Source organism: Ornithorhynchus anatinus, chromosome 19, assembly GCF_004115215.2.
Source record: "Ornithorhynchus anatinus isolate Pmale09 chromosome 19, mOrnAna1.pri.v4, whole genome shotgun sequence".
NCBI classification, from domain to species: domain Eukaryota; kingdom Metazoa; phylum Chordata; class Mammalia; order Monotremata; family Ornithorhynchidae; genus Ornithorhynchus; species Ornithorhynchus anatinus.
In genome coordinates this window covers 1,700,608-1,716,694 of record NC_041746.1, presented here as the reverse complement: position 1 = coordinate 1,716,694, position 16,087 = coordinate 1,700,608, and the positions used below count along the sequence as shown (strand labels likewise).

At 56.0% G+C, this 16,087-nt stretch overlaps 1 protein-coding gene across 1 annotated transcript in view; it reads right to left on the bottom strand.

Annotated features, from left to right (window-relative positions):
• ACTN2 (actinin alpha 2) overlaps positions 1-13,952 on the bottom strand; it is a 49,809-nt gene extending 35,857 nt beyond the window's left edge. Inside the window, exon 1 of the mRNA XM_029047413.1 lies at positions 13,836-13,952. Coding sequence (XP_028903246.1) covers positions 13,836-13,952 — 117 coding nt within the window. The remainder of the gene's footprint in view (positions 1-13,835) is intronic.
• Positions 13,953-16,087: the final 2,135 nt, after the last annotated feature.

Here is a 16,087-nt window from a genome sequence, read left to right as displayed (position 1 = left end):
GAAACCCGTCAAAAGGACCTGGGTTCTAATCCCAGCTCCACCACCTGTCGGCTGCGTGACCTCGGGCAGGTCGCTTCACTTCTCTGGGCCTCAGTTACCTCATCCGTACGATCCTGTGCAGGTCAGGGACTGCGGCCGACCCAACCTGCCTGTATCCACCCCAGTGCTTAGTACAGCGCCTGGCACGTAGTAAGCGCTTAACAAACACCATGATTGTTATTATTATCCTTTTTAAAGGGCTCTGAAACAGGGCCTAGCTCTCAGGAGGCATTCGATAAATGGAGTTGTTTGATGGACGAATTCATAGCCCTGTGTAAGCCTGTTCTGAGACATGATACTGTTGTGTCTTCCTAACATCACTGCTCTTCACCAGCCTTGAGACGAAGTGTTACTGCTCAATTCACAATGGGAGAGATTTTTAAAAGAGAATAAAGAGTTGATTTCCCTGGGCTTAAGCCTCCAAACCGGCAAAGTTAACTAAGAAAAAAATTAGTTTAAGGAGAGCTCCTTCTTAAAGGTACCTAAAATAAAACATAAATTCCACCTCCGTGAAATATTTTTAGCTGAGTTATTTTTTTTTTTAATGAATCGAGCCTACCCTCTCCGTGCACTCGGAATCATTACAATGCTCATTGTAATTTTTCCCCCAAACTGGTCACTATTTTTTCCACTAAGAACAGAATGCGAACTTCATCTTCCAAGGGGCCGCCTTGAGTAAACTCCCCGGAACGATTTTGGAAATAAAAAACCCTCTGCGTTCCTGCGTTGATGATTATTCCTTCACGTGGGTTCCGTGGGAATGTCGGCTCCGGGACAGCTGGCTGAGTTCCTCGGTTTCCGGGCGTGGGAATACCTTCCCGGACCTTGGAGATTCCAAATGGGCCGAGCCGAGACTCAGGGATGACCAGCCGGCTACCCTCCGGCCTCACTCAGCATCCCACCTGCCGCTTTAACACTGCGTATTAGCCAAGCCCTTGGTGATAATTATGGTATCTAAGCGCTTACTGTGTGCCAAGCACTGTTCTAAGCACTGGGGTAGATAGAAGCTAGTCAGCCCCACGTGGGGCTCCCCGTCTTAATCCCCATTTTACAGATGAGGAACTGAGGCACGGAGAAGTGAGGTGACTCACCCAAGGTCCCACAGCAGTCAAGCGGCAGAGCCGGCATTAAAACCCAGATCCTTCTGACGCCCAGGCCCGGGCTCTACCCACTGGGCCACGCTGCTTCTCCTGGGGCACGCTGCTTCCTGGGTTGTATAAATGTAGGCTTTCAGGCGGTCTCAGGATGAACTGCGCATTCTCTTTTGAGTTCAAACTTTGAAAAGCACATCATAAAGACAAAAAAATGACTAACTGCCGCCTGCCTGCAATAGCCTCAGGAGGGCTCGGAAGATGGGGAGAGCAGGGGTTTGGGGGTTCTGACGGGAGAGGGGGTTCCAGGCTCGGGGGGGATGTGAGCAAGGGGTCAGCGTTGGAGAGAGAGTCTGCCCGAAAGGGACTTGGAGACCGTAAGCTTCTTACGAGCCGGGGGACGCGACTATTAATTCTGTCGGATCGTACTCTCCCGGCTGCTTAGTACAGTGCTCTGCACATAGCGAGCACTCGATAAATATGATCGACGGGGTGCGATGATAATAACAATAGTGATATCTGTTAAGCACTGTATTAAGCGCATGCTTAGAAGAGAGCTTGGCACAGAGTGCTTAACAAATGCCGTCATTATTATTATCGACAAACACCACAACGATGACGATGATGAACTATCCCGCAGGATGAGATGGGCAGGGCGGCAGAATCTGCTCCGATCCACGGTCAGCCCCCCCCAGCACGGCCAGCCTGCTCTATCACGGTCGGAGGGCTCGTCTTCTCCTCCGAGTCCCCCCGCTCAGATGGCCCCTCCTTTCTCCGGCTCCACACTCCCACGCGCAGCTTCGTGAATAACCATGGTATTTATCAGACACGGCTTCATAAATAACCGTGGGCCTTATCATCAAGCGACGGAGCCCACATACAAGACGCACGGTCCCCGTCTCACTTGGGGCTCACGGCCAAGAGGTAGTGAGAGCGGAGATCCGCTGCCCATTACGCTCAGTGGGGAGCGGCGCGGCCCGGGGGGTAGAGCCCAGGCCTGGGAGTCAGAGGACCCGGGTTCCGGGCCCGGCTCTGCCACCTGGCTGCCGTGTGAGCTTGGGGAAGTCACTTCACTTCTCTGGGCCTCGGTTCCCTCATCTAGAAAATGGGGACTGTAAACTCCTCAAGGGCGGAACCCCTACATACAGTAGGTGCTTGATTAATACTGGGGCTGAGGAGGATGGAGAGGAGGAGGAGGAAGAGGTGATGATGATTAAGATAAGTGCCCAGAACAATGTTCTGCAGGCACCAGGCACCCACTACAGTATTCTGCACACACCAGGCACTCAGTAAATACCATTAATCGATTGACCGATTGATTGAGACACCCAAGCCACTCTGCTTATTCCTGTGAAAAGCACCATGCACCCGTTTCCATTTCAGGCCCTGACCTGACAGTTTTCTTGTCACGCTCGGTGACACAGAGGCGCTTCCTCTCACTCTAGAGGCACATTTAGGGCTATTAAGCGATATCTCTTCTCCCCACACAGTGAGCCCAGTGGGGAGACGAGGCTCCGAGCACGGCCCCCTTACCGGTAGACGGCCTGCGCTGCAAGACTTCACCGGTGGTGGTCCTGCTTTAATAATAATAATAATAACGATGGTATTCGTTAAGCGCTTACTATGCGCCGAGCACTGTTCTAAGCACTGGGGGAGATACGAGGTAATCACGTGGGCTCACGCTCTTTATCCCCATTTTACAGATGAGGGGCCTGAGGCCCAGAGAAGTGAAGTGACTTGCCCACGGTCACACAGGCAGACGAGTGGCAGAGCCGGGATTAGAACCCACGACCTCTGACTCCCGAGCCCGGCTCTTTCCACCGAGCCACGCTGCTTCTGAACCAACGGAACGGCTCTTGAGGACGGGGATCACAGCTCCTAACTCTCCTGAACTCCCCCAGGAGTTTTCTATCTTTAACCGCTTCGATCCATCAGCAAGTCAGATCCCCTACCTGCACGGCGACACAATCAGGAGAGCTCCTCGTGCCCGTATAAGGGCAAGTCTGGTCTCCCGCGCAATAATCACTGAATAAACACAGGGCGCATACTTCCCGAGATAGGACGCGTCTCCAGAGTCACCCTGTGCTGACAGTCGCCTGCTGATTAGGCGTCCGTCGCATAGCCCGTCCAACGTATCCGGACCAGGCGGTCGGGGGGAGGGGGGGGCCGCCGGACGCCGCCCTCCGGGTGGAGATCCCAAGAGACTCGACGGATGGCTTGCTCTGCGGCACGGCCTAGCGGTTAGAGCCCGGGCCGGGTCGTCGCCAGGACCCGGGTTCTAATCCCGGCTCTGCCACTCGTCTGCCGCGGGACCGCGGACGAGTCACCGGGGGCCTCGGTTCCCTCAGCTGCCAAATGGGGATTAAGACTGTGAGCCCCCCGTGGGACAGGGACCGTGTCCAACCTCGTTAGCTTCCGTAATAATTACTACTAATAATGATGGTATTTGTTAAGGGCCTACTATGTGCCGAGCACTGTTCTAAGTGCTGGGGTGGATACAAGGTGATCAGGGTGTCTCCCGTGGGGCTCACATTCTTAGTCCCCATTTTGCAGATGAGGTAACTGAGGCATAGAGAAGCAGTGGCTTGCCCAAGGTACAATTCTGTTGCCGAATTGGACGTTCCAAGCGCTTAATACAGTGCTCCGCACATAGTAAGCACTCAATAAATACAACTGAACGAAAGGTCTCAGAGCAGACAAGTGGCAGAGCCAGGATTAGAACGCACGCCCTCTGACTCCCAAGGCGTGCTCTTTCCACTGAGCCACGCCGCTTCCATCTACCGCAGTGCTTAGAACCGTGCTTGGCACACGGTAAGCGCTGCACAAACACCACCGCCATCATCATTTGCGCGTAAACGCCCGGCGGCCAAGCCCCAAGTTGGCCGAAATTCCGAGGCACTCAATCTTTCATTCCCTCATATTTATTGAGCACGTACTGAGTGCGGAGCCCTGAACCAAGTGGTCGGGAGAGTACAGTGTCGCCATAACCAGACGCGTTTGCAGCCCACAGCGAGGTTACAGTCTAGAGGGGGAGACGGACATTAATAGAAATAAATTTATTTATATAACCGGGGGGCTGGAGAACCCTCCCGTCCCAGGAAGCTCAGGCTAGAGATCACATTTCCCCCAGCGCCGCGGCCGTATCGAGGTGGACACGCTTTGGGTCTTCTCCAACTCCCTGACCTCCTTCGCTCAGGGACGTTGGGTGAAAATGTCTACGGCAGAACTATCAATCAGTGGCATTTATCGAGCGCCCCACCTTGTGCAGAGCACTGGACTAAGCCCTTTTCGTCCATTTATTCAGTTGTATTTATCGAGCGCTTACTCGGAGCACTGAACTAAGTGGTTGGGAGAGGACCAACGAACCATCTAACAGACGCGTTCCCTGCCTACAACGAGCTTATAGTCTAGCGGGGGAGACAGGCATTAATGGAAATAATTTAAAGATATGGACATAAATTACACTTAAAAAAAAGCCCCGGATCGGAGAAGCAGCGTGGCTCAGTGGAAGGAGCCCGGGCTTGGGAGTCAGAGGTCATGGGTTCCGATTCCGGCTCCGCCACTTATCAGCTGTGTGATTGAGGGCGAGTCACTTCACTTCTCTGGGCCTCAGTTCCCTCATCTGTAAAATGGGGATTCGGACTGTGAGCCTCGTGTGGGACAACCTGATCACCTTGTAACGAGCCCAGCGCTTAGAACGGTGCTTTGCACATAGTAAGCGCTTACCGAATACCATAATTACCTATAGCGACGGTCGTTCCTGGGACCTACGGAACCCGGGGATTTCATGCAGGATTCCCCGTGGCAGGGGGAGGCCTGAGAGCCAGGTCACCGCTGACTCCTGGCCCCCGTCCTGTCTCTGGCCTGGAACCCCCTCCCTCCTCAAATCCCACAGACAATGACTCTCCCCTCTCCTTAAAAGCCTTATCGACGGCCCACCTCCTCCAAGAGGCCTTCCCTGGCTAAGCCCCCCCCTCCTCTTCTCCCACTCCCTTCTCCGTCGCCCTGACTTGCTCCCTTTATTCATCCCCTCTCCCAACCCCACGCCACTTACGTCCACCTCCGTAATTTATTTATATTAACGTCTCCTTCCCCCCTCTAGACTGTGAGCTCGCTGTGGGCAGGGAACACGTCACTGGCTCCGCTACACTGTACACTCCCAAATACTGGCAAGCGCTCAGTAAATAGCAGTGATCTGCTTCTATTTTCCACCGGTGGCTCACGCCCTCCCTTCCCGCTTGGAACTCTCTCCCCTCTCAGATCCGACAGACCGCCACTCTCCTCACTTTCCAAGCCCTGCCAAAATCACATCTCCTCCAGGAAGGCTTCCTTGAATCAGCTCTCATCTCTCCACCCTATTCTCCTTCCCTTCTGCAACTCCTACGCACTTGGGTCCGTCCTCCTTAAGCCCTTGGGCAGTCACCCGGCCCACACAGCGCTTACACGGACACCTTTATGCTCCCGTGCTTCCCCTGCCCGTAATGTATTTTATCGCCCGACTTCTCTACTATTCAGTCAGCTCCTTGAGGGTAAGAATCACTACTGACTCTATTGGACATTCCCAAGCGTTCAGCACAGCGCTCCACGCGGAGCAAATACTGCCGATTAACTGACACTACCCTCGGCACTTGGGGTTAGGTGCGCGATCAACTGAATTTACCGATTCTGATTACCCCACGTCTAAGAATTTCTAACGTTTCCCTCCCCCACTGGATGGTAATCTCCTTGTGGGCGGGAGAGGTGTCTCGTGCTTCTTCTATCGTAATTACGGTACTTGTTAAGCGCTTACTATGAGCCGAGCACCGTCTTAAGCACTGGGGTAAGTTCAACTTAATCAGGCCGGACACAGTCCCCGTACTACATGGGGCTCAGCGTGGTTCAGTGGAAAGAGCCCGGGCTTCGGAGTCGGTGGGTTCGACTCCCGGCTCTGCCACTTGTCAGCCGGGTGACTGTGGGCCAGTCACTTCACTTCTCTGGGCCTCAGTGACCTCATCTGTAAAATGGGGATAAGCCGCGAGCCTCACGTGGGACAACCTGATTACCCTGTATCTACCCCAGCGCTTAGAACGGTGCCCCGCACATAGTAAGCGCTTAACAAATAGCGACGTTATTATTATTATTTTATGCAAGAGGGAGGGGGATTTAATCCCTATTTTGCAGATGGGGGTAAACGAGGCCCAGAGAAGTGAAGGTGCCCAAGGTCACGGAGAGCGGAGCCGGGATTGGAACCCAGGTCCTCCCACTAGGCCACGCCGCTCCTGTGCTTCCTCAAACGCTTCGTTCAGTACACCGCATCCAGCGAGCGCTCAAGAAGCGTTATCCCAGAGAGCGCTCTGACTCCCCCCCGCCATTCGGAATGCCCCTCCGGAGGGCCTGGATTAGGGAGGCTATAATTAGGCCTGACATCCATTCTAACCCTAGAGACGTCACCATGTGTCACCGGCATCTGTTGACAGATCTCATTCCGGGCGCGCTATCGAAATGGCAAGTCTGGAGGGGACGGCCCACGATGGAAACAATGCCATCTCAGCTCAGCCCCCATCCAACAGACCGGGCTCGCAGGCCCCGAAACGCTGCCTTCCCCGAGATGACTGTTCCGTGTCCGATTACAGGCTCCAGAGAGGGGTAGGCCTTCTCTGGCCAAAGCCGCCGCAGAACCGGGGAACTTATTTTCTGGACCTTATCTCAGCACTCTGGGCCGGGGCGCAGGAAAAATAAAAAATCCGGAGATCTCTAGATCACTCCGCGTCCATCGACCACGGTGTCGGATCTCCGCTCCGAGACACCCGACCGCTCCGCGGAGCCAAGCCGTGAGAATCCCTCACTTCTGCTCGCACCGCGGAAAAAGCCCGGAGGTCGTCTCGAATCGAGACGGATCGATAACGTCACGAGACGGACCGTGAGCCCCTTGAGGGCAGGAGTCCCTTCGCCCGATGATATTTATCGAGCGCTCACCGTGTGCAGGGCACTGCACTAAGCGCTTGGAAAGTACCGCGATTCAGCAACAGAGAGAGACGATCCCCGCCCACAGGGGGCTCACAATGAAGAAAGGGAGAGGGGGCGTCAAAAAATAAGTAAACAGGCATCTATAGCATCAATACAAATAAATAGAATTATAGATATATACAAATCATTAATAAAATCAATGAATAATAAATGCGTACATTGGGTCTCCTGACTGGAATTCTCCCAACCGCTCAGTACGGGGCCCTCGCCCTCGGTGGGTGCTTGATAAACCCCACTGACCGTTTGATTTCAGCAGGGCTTGAAGCGAACGACACTGTTGGCTGACAGACGCATCCGTCTCGGTCAGTCAACGGATTTTACTGACTGGTTCCAGAGCGCTGTGCTCCGTAAGCACTGTGGGGAGTTGAAAAGAAAGAACGAGACCGTCCCTCTCCTCGAAGGGCTTGCGATCCAAAGCGGAGGTAGAACGCGCTTGAAAACACCAAGGCCAGATGCAGGTACATAGGGGAATACTTTAATTTCCCTAAAATTAATTTCCCTTGGCTCACCTGTGTCGTCGGCACTTGGGATTCGCTTCCTTTTTCCACTCCTCCCTCGGCCCCACGGCACTAACGTCCGTATCCGTCATTTATTTCTTTCTATTAATGTCCGTCTCCCCTCTGGACTGTAAGCTCACTGTGGGTCTACCACCTCTCTCGCCCCGTACTCTCCCAAAGGCTCAGCACAGCGTCCCGCACACAGTAAGCGCTCAACGATCACCACCGACTGATAGAAAAAATCGTTTTGTCCGATAGACTTTCTAAAACCAACGGTTCCTTGTGTGCGAGCTTGATCCTTGAATAGGAAGACAAAACCAAAATCGGGAGATTTTCAAAATCAAATCTTTAGGGCCAGCAGGTTGAAGCGAAGAAGCGATCTTCCGAAGGAAAACAGCCTCCGTCTCCCCGGCTGCCCCACGCAACACACATTCAGGAGGAAAATATCCATCCGGCTCTTCGAGTTCCTTTGTGGAGAAAAGGACGCTCCGAGAGCCAGGGATGACGAGCCTCGTGGAGCCTAGAATCGCCGAATCTGACCTTTCCCCCAGGCAAGGTTTCAAGATTGCCATCTTGATGAAATAAGGGCAGCCCCGTTTGTGACCCTCGGGGGCTGTTTTTCCAAAATGACTCTTTAACTTTATGCCATTCCCCACTTTACTTTCGGAGCATTCATTTCTCAAACTCGTCTAGCAAGCTAACGTCTGTGACAGGAACACCGTCCTCTTCTGCGGACGGGAAAGGCTCGAATCCCGTCCCGGAAAACATCGCTCGGCGCGATGAAGTCGAGATTTTGAATCGCACGTAGGATCGGGGGGGCTAAGACACATCGCTGGGAATGTGCCTAGCGGCGGCGGGCAGTGAAACCTAGCGAAAAGAGGACGGGGCAGAGAGCGCCGAGTTCAATTCCCAGTTCTGCCACTGGCCTAATGTGCGACCTTGGGCAAGTCACTGAAACTCTTGAGGCCTTACTTTTCACCTCTAGAAAATGGAGAGATGGACCGTAAGCCCCAAATGAGACAGAAGCGGCGTCTGTGACCCGATACCCTAGGGTCAACTCTGACGCTCAGCACGGAGTCAACGCTTAATAGGCACCGTAACCCCTTTAAATAGACCAGACCATAAACTCGCTGTGGGCGGGGAATGTGTCTACCAACTCTATTGCATTGTAATCAATCGTATTTATTGAGCGCTTACTGTGTGCAGAGCACTGAGGGCTTGGGAGAGTCCAAAAGAACAGGGTTGGTAGAACAGGCTCCCTACCCACAGGGAGTTTACAGTCTGGAAGGGGAGACAGGCGCTCAACAATAAATTATGGCTGTAAGTGATACGGACACAAAGAGGAGCAACGTGGCTTAGTGGAGAGAGCCCGGGCCCGGGAGTCAGAAGGACCTGGTTTCTAATCCCGGCTCTGCCGCGTGTCTGCTGTGTGATCTTGGGCATGTCACTTCACCTCTCTGGGCCTCCGTTCCCTCATCGCTAAAATGGGACTGCGCCCAACTTAATGAACTTGTATCTATCCCAGGGCTTGGAAAGGTACTTAGTACATCCTAACCACTTAAGTGCCACAACTGTGATCATGATGATGATGATGAAGCGCTGCGTGGCGGAGTCACAGAGATGCTTAATTCCGACCGTGGCTTCCGGTTCCGGAACGGTCATCTGGCCGAAACACTGTCCCCTAAAGCAGGGACGTCCCTAAGGAGTCGATGAGGACAGGAGGTCACCCCCCGGGCTTAGACTGCCGGGCCGACGGTCTTCCCTACTCCCGGCGACTGAGGAGGTGGGCACCGACCACCCACCGACACGGCTGGGGCGGCTTCATTCATTCGATCGCATCTATTGAACGCTTACTATGTGCAGAGCACTGTACCGAGCGCTCGGAATGTACAATTCGGCCACAGAGAGAGACAATCCCTGCCCAACAATGGGCTCAAAGCCTAAAAGAAGCTTGTGTCCCTCCGCTTCCTCTCCTCGCTGTGCTGTCGGGGAGGTAACGCGGCCTGGTGGCAAGAGCCCGGGCCTGGGAGTCGCGGGACCTGGGTGCTAATCCCGGCTCCGCCACTTGCCTGCTGTGGGACCTCGGGCGGATCACCTAACTCCGCTGGGCCTCAGTCTCCTCGTCGGCAAAAGGGGGCTTCGGTCAATCGGTCTATCGCATTCACCGAGCGCTTGCTGTGTGCAGACCATCGTACTAAGCCCCCGGGAGAGTGCGATGCAACAATAAAACTGACACCTTCCCCGCCCGCAACGAGTTTACGGTCTAGAGGGGAAGGATTCGCTAGCTCTTCTCCCGCCCTCTTAGACTAGGAGCTCCACGTAGGGGAAGGACTGCCTGATCTTGTGTCTCATACCCATCCCAGAGCTTAGAGCAGTGCTTGGCACAAAATAAAAGCTTAACAAATACCGTAATTGTGCCATTAAGATGAATGTCTGGGTAGGAGGAGGATGGGTTTTTAGGGAGTCAGCTTTCCCGGGCATCCTCTCCCCTCCCTCACCTACCAGAAGTGGAAAAAATCAGAACCCCAGCTCGTTTTCCTTATCCCCGGAAGGGAATGTTCCCACTTGGGTTTTGGCAGTGCCTGCAGGGTGGCACCTCTGTTGTCTTTGCCGCTCTTCTCCCCGCCCAGAACTTGCCCTGCCGTGTCCCCTCCAAAACCCCAGATCCCCGGCTCCGCCAGGCCACCGCCCCCCCATATTCGCAGCTCTCCTGGAATCCCACCTCTTTTAGGAAGCCTCCCCTGATTTAACTCCCAACCCCCCCAAAGCTACATCAACCCAAAAGCCACCCTTAGCCCTAATATATATATAAATTTATTTACGGTATCTGCTAAGCAAGCGCTTAGAGCGCCAGGCACCGTATCGAGCACTGGGGTAGATACAAGATAATCGGGTTGGGCACCACCCCTGTCCCACTCAGGGTTCACGGTCTCAATTCCCGTTTTACACATGAGGTGGATCCTCAGAACTTCTATACGGATGCATAATCAACTGTATATTCGGTTATCACCCCCGGACACGTCTGTACGACCCGTTTTAGACTCCTGCCCACTTTTGAGAAATCGTTTAAGTCTGCCCCGCTCCCCCATTAAACTGGAAGCTCCCTCGAGGGCAAGGAATGAGTGTCTCGCTTCCAGACCGTAAGCTCGTGGTGGGCAGGGAACGTGTCTCTTCCACGGTACTCTCCCAAGCACTCACTACAATGCTCGGCACACGATGAGCACTCAGTAAATACGACGGACTGCCTAGCGTCCCCTCCCGAGAACTTAGAGCCTGGGAGTCAGAAGGACCTGGGCTCTGATCCCAGTTCCACCACTCGTCTACTGCGTGACCTTGAGGAAGTCACCTCACTTCTCTGTGCCTCAGTTACCCCACCTGTAAAACGGGGATTGAGACTGGCCCCACTCGGGACAGGGCCTGAGTCCAACCCGATTTGCTACTATCCTCCCCAGCGCTCAGTACCGTGCCCGGCACGTAAAAAGCGCTCAACAAATACCCCAAAGATTATTATTACTTGTAGGATGCCCACGACAACTCTCCTCCCTTAGCGGGCACCCCGAAAAAGCCAGTGACGATGCGGGCGCCCCAGGACTCCTGACTCGGACAGAGCCGGGCGGGCGACGGCAACCGGAGACCCCACCGCCCCCCCCCCGGCCCCGGCCCGTCCGAGGTGCCGTCGCGCAGTGGAATATTCCGCTGGACCTCAGGGTGTCGCCGGGCGGGACGGACAGAGAGAGTGTTTTTAGAACCTGGCTGACTCCTCCGTCCTCCGAGCTTACCTCAGGGCACTATATTTAAAGTGTGAAATAAATAATAAATGCTTTCTCAGTGAATAGCTGGTATTCAGGGAGCACCTTTCCCGGCAGGAGTCCGAAGCATTCGGGGGATAGCGTTTCATGAGGCCTCGGAGCGTCCCTGACGGGCGGAGATGGCGATGACAACTTTATGACCGTGCTGGGGCAGGGGGCGAGGGGGTAAACTGAGGCCCTCCCAAGAGGTCACTTGGGAGACACACCCAAGGGCACGGACTCCCGTCCGGCGGCCCGATCCCAACGTTCCCGAATGGACCGGTGGGGGCCACCGGGGACCTCACTTCTCCAACGTACCTCCTCTCGCCCCGAACGGCCCCTTCTTCCTCCCCGCCCTGCCGGGACTCTGCTGGGCCCTGGGCCCCCAGGGTCGGGGCGGACCGGCCGACGCTCTCTCGGCCCAGGAACCCCTCACCCGGCGGAAGGGTGGCAAGGAGTCACCTCGCCACCTAGGTTGACCCTGGGGGATACCCCCCCCCCCCAACGCCAAAGATGGGACACACTGTGGTGGAAGAGCCGGGGCTCAGTTCAGATGGGCAGGAAGGGGGTGGGTGGAGATGGGGATGGGGAAGGAGAAGGAGAGGAGGAGGTGGAGGAGGAAGACGTGGAGGGGGGCAAAAAGAGGGGAGAAGGAAGGAGGAGGAGAAAGAGGGGGGCAGAAGAGGGGAGATGGGAGGAGGAATGGGACAAGAATGAAGTAATGGTATTTACCGAGTGCTTACTAGGTGCAGAGCGCTGTACTAAGCACTTGGCAAAGGGGGAGAGGGAAGCAGGGGGAGAAGGAGAGGGGCAAAAATCAAGCAACGGTATTCACTGAGTGCTTACTATGCGCAGAGCACTGTACAAAACCGTTTGGCAAAGAGGGGAGAGGGAAAGGAAGGGAGGAGGGGGAGGAGGGCAAGAAGAGGGGGAAGGATAATGGGGCAAGAATCAATCAATCGATGACATTTATTGAGCACTTACTAAGTGCGGAGCACTATACAAAACCGTTTGGCAAGGAGGGGAGAGGAAAGTGCTCAGTACAGTGCCCGGCCCACGGTGTGCACTCAAAAAATACGACCGAATGAATGAATCTCCCCCGATTAGACTGTAAGCCCGTCAGTGGGCAGGGACTGTCTCTACCTGCTGCCGATTTGTACATTCCAAGCGCTTAGTACAGTGCTCTGCACATAGTAAGCGCTCAGTAACTACTACTGAATGAATGAATGAGGGGGAGGAGGGCAGGAAGAGGGGAGAGGGAAAGAGGGGGAGGAGGAGTGGGGCAAGAATCAAGCGGTGGTATTTATTGAGTGCTTACTAGGTGTGGAGCAATGAACAAAAAACATCTGGCCAAGAGGGGAGAGGGAAGGAGGATGGGAGAGGAGGGGGTCAAAAAGAGGGGAGGAGAAAAGAGGGGGAGGAAGACGGGGTCCAGAAGGGGGTAAAGGGAAAGAGGGGGAGGAGGATGGGGTCGGGAAGGGGGTAAAGGGAAAGAGGGGGAGGAGGCCGGAGGTAAGAAGAGGAGAGAAGGAAGGAGGGGGAGACGGAGGAGGGCAAGAAGAAGGGAGAAGAGAAGAGGAGAAGAAGAGAGAAGAAAGGGGGAGAAGAAGAGAAAGAAAGGGAGGGCCAAGAAGAAGAGGAGGAAGATGGGGTCCAGAAGGGCGAAAAGGCAGAGGGAAGGAGGAGGCTGGAGGTAAGAAGAGGAGAGAAGGAAAGAGAGAGAGATGGAGGAGGACAAGAAGAAGGGAGAAGAGGAGAAGAAAAGAGGGAAAGAAAAGGGGAGAAGAAAAAATAAAGGAGGAGGGAGGCAAGAAGAGGGGGAGGAGGACGGGTTCCAGAAGGGGGGAAAGGGAAAGAGAGGGAGGAGGCCGGAGGTAAGAAGAGGGGAGAAGGGAAGGGAGGAGGGAGAGACGGAGGAGGCCAAGAAGAAGGGAGAAGAGGTGAAGAAAAGGGAGAAGGAAAGAGGAAAAAGGGAGAAGAAAAAAAGGAAGGAGGAAGAGGGGAGCGAGAAGAGGGGGAGGGGGAGGGGGTCCGGAAGGGGGAAAAGGGAAAGAGGGGGAGGAGGCCGGAGCTAAGAAGAGGGGAGAAGGAAGGAGGGAGAGATGGAGGAGGCCAAGAAGAAGGGAGAAGAGGAGAAGGGAGAAGGAAAAAGGGAGAAGAAGAAAAGGAAGGAGGAAGAGGGGGGCAAGAAGAGGGGGGAGGAGGACGGGGTCCGGAAGGGGGAAAAGGGAAAGAGGGGGAGGAGGCCGGAGGTAAGAAGGGGGAAAAGGGAGGAGGGAGAGGTGGAGGAGGCCAAGAAGAAGAAAAGAAGAGAAAGGGAGAAGAAAGAAAGGAGAGGAGGAGGAGGAGGAGGAGGAGGAGGAGGAGAGGGTGGTGGGCGGTGGGGAGGGGAGGGGAGGGGGATCCCTCCTGACCTTCCTCTGCTGCTTTTCCCAGGCGGGGTCGAGGAGCAGGTCCCGATCCCACTCCTCCTCCTGGATCATGTACTCGTCATCCTCGTACACGTAGTTGTACTGCAGGCCGGGCTCCATGGGGCTGGCGGGCAGGGGGGCAGGGGGGCAGAGGGGCGGGCAGGGGGGCAGAGGGGCAGGCAGAGGGGCAGAGGGGCAGGCAGAGGGGCAGAGGGGCAGGCAGAGGGGCAGGCGGGCCGCCGGCCGGGGCGAGGGGGCGAGGACCGGCGCGGGTGGGCGACCTTGCCCCTGCTGGGCCTGGGCCTGGGGGCTGGGGCCGGGGGCGCTCAGTCTCCAGCCGAGCGAGGGCTCCGGCGGCGGCGGCGGTGGGCTTTAATAGCCCCCACCGGGGGACGGGGGGGGGGGGGGGGAGAGTCACGTGGCCCCGCCCCCTCCCCTCCCCCCTCCCCGCGCTCCCGGGGACACTGAGGCAGGCGGACACGGAGCGACGCAGCCTCATTCGTTCCTTCTCCGCGTCCCATCCTATCCCGGGGGCCGAGCGCCGCGCGGAGCGCGGCGAGAAGACGAGTCGGGCCCGGAGACAGACGGCCCATCCATTCCATCCTACTCATTGGGCGCTCACCGTGTGCGGAGCGCTGGGAAAGGACGATCCGGCCCCAGAGAGGGAGACCGGCGCTGTCCAACGACGGGTTGGCTGGTCCAGAAGGGGCGGGGGGAGACAGGCGATCAAACGAATCCGGGAGTCGGGCGTCGATATTTAGGAGCGTATTTGTGGAGCGCTTCCCGGGGGCCGGGGGGTTATGGGGTGCCGAGCGCTGTGCTGAGCGCTCGGGAAGGACGATTCGGCAACGGACGGAGGGAGACGAGCCCCGCCCGACCGCCGGCTCGCAGTCCGGGAGGGGGGAGGAGGACGACGACACGAGCAGACGGGCATCGATTCCCATCCAGATAGATAAATGCGATTATAGATCTAGATCTAGATATATGTGCATCATCAATAGAAGAAGTAGAATCATAAATAGGTACGGATAAACGCCGGGTTGCGACAGAGAGGAGAGAGGACGGAGGCAGAGATGGAGAGACGTCTCCCGGGGAGGTACAGGTGGATAATCAGTCGTGAGGATTATTATACCGTTGGTATTCGTTAAGCGCTCACTACGTGCCGAGCACCGTTCTAAGCGCTGGGGGAGACGCGGGGGGAATCGGGTCGTCCCGCGTGGGGCTCCCGGTCTTCGTCCCCATTTGACAGATGAGGGAACCGAGGCACCGAGAAGCGAAGTGACTCGCCCACAGCCACCCAGCTGACAGGCGGCCGAGCCGGGATTGGAACCCGTGACCTCGGACTCCCAAGGCCGGGCTCTTTCCACTGAGCCACGCTGAGAATCCTTAGGGCATTTAATAAGGACGGTATTCGTTCGGCTCCGACCGTGGGCTAAGCGCCGTTCCGAGCGCTGGGGGAGACGTGAGGTCATCAGGTGGTCCCACGTGCGACTCACGGTCTTCGCCCCCCCATCTGTCAGACGAGGTGACCGAGGCCCAGAGAAGTGAAGCGACTCGGCCCGAGTCGCCCAGCGGACAAGTGACGGAGCCGGGATCAGAACCCAGGACCTTCTGACTCCCAGGTCCACTCGACCGCTCCGCTTGTCGTGTTAATCGGGCCTCGTTCGCTCAATAGTACTTACTGAGCGCTTACTAGGTGCAGAGCACTGTGCTAAGCGCTTGGAATGGACAGATCGGTAACAGATAGAGACGGTCCCCGCCCTCTGACGGGCTCCCGGTCTAATCGGGCCTTGCGGTCTGTGGGGCCCATCGTCCTTAAGGGTACGGGTGGAGTGCTGTACTAAACGCTTGGGAGCGAGCAGACACGGCCCTGCCCTTAACCGGCTCACGGCTAACCGATCAGTGGTCTCTACTGAGCACTCGCTGGGTGCGGAGCACTGTGCTGAGCGCTTGGGAGAGTGCGACGGGGTCGGTAGACACGTTCCCTGCCCTCCACCGGCTTAGGGTTGTCACTTAACTTCTCTGTGCCTCGGTTCCCTCATCTGTAAAAATGGGGATTAAAAAATGTGAGCCCCACGTGGGACAACCTGATGACCCCGTAACTCTCCCAGCGCTTAGGACAGTGCTCGGCGCATAGTAAGCGCTTAATAGGTACCATGATGATTGCTATTAGAGGAGCGTTAAGGAGGAGGAAGAACGGGAACCGAACCCCCATTGTGCGGGCGAGGGAACCGAGGCCCAAGAGAAGCCAAGTG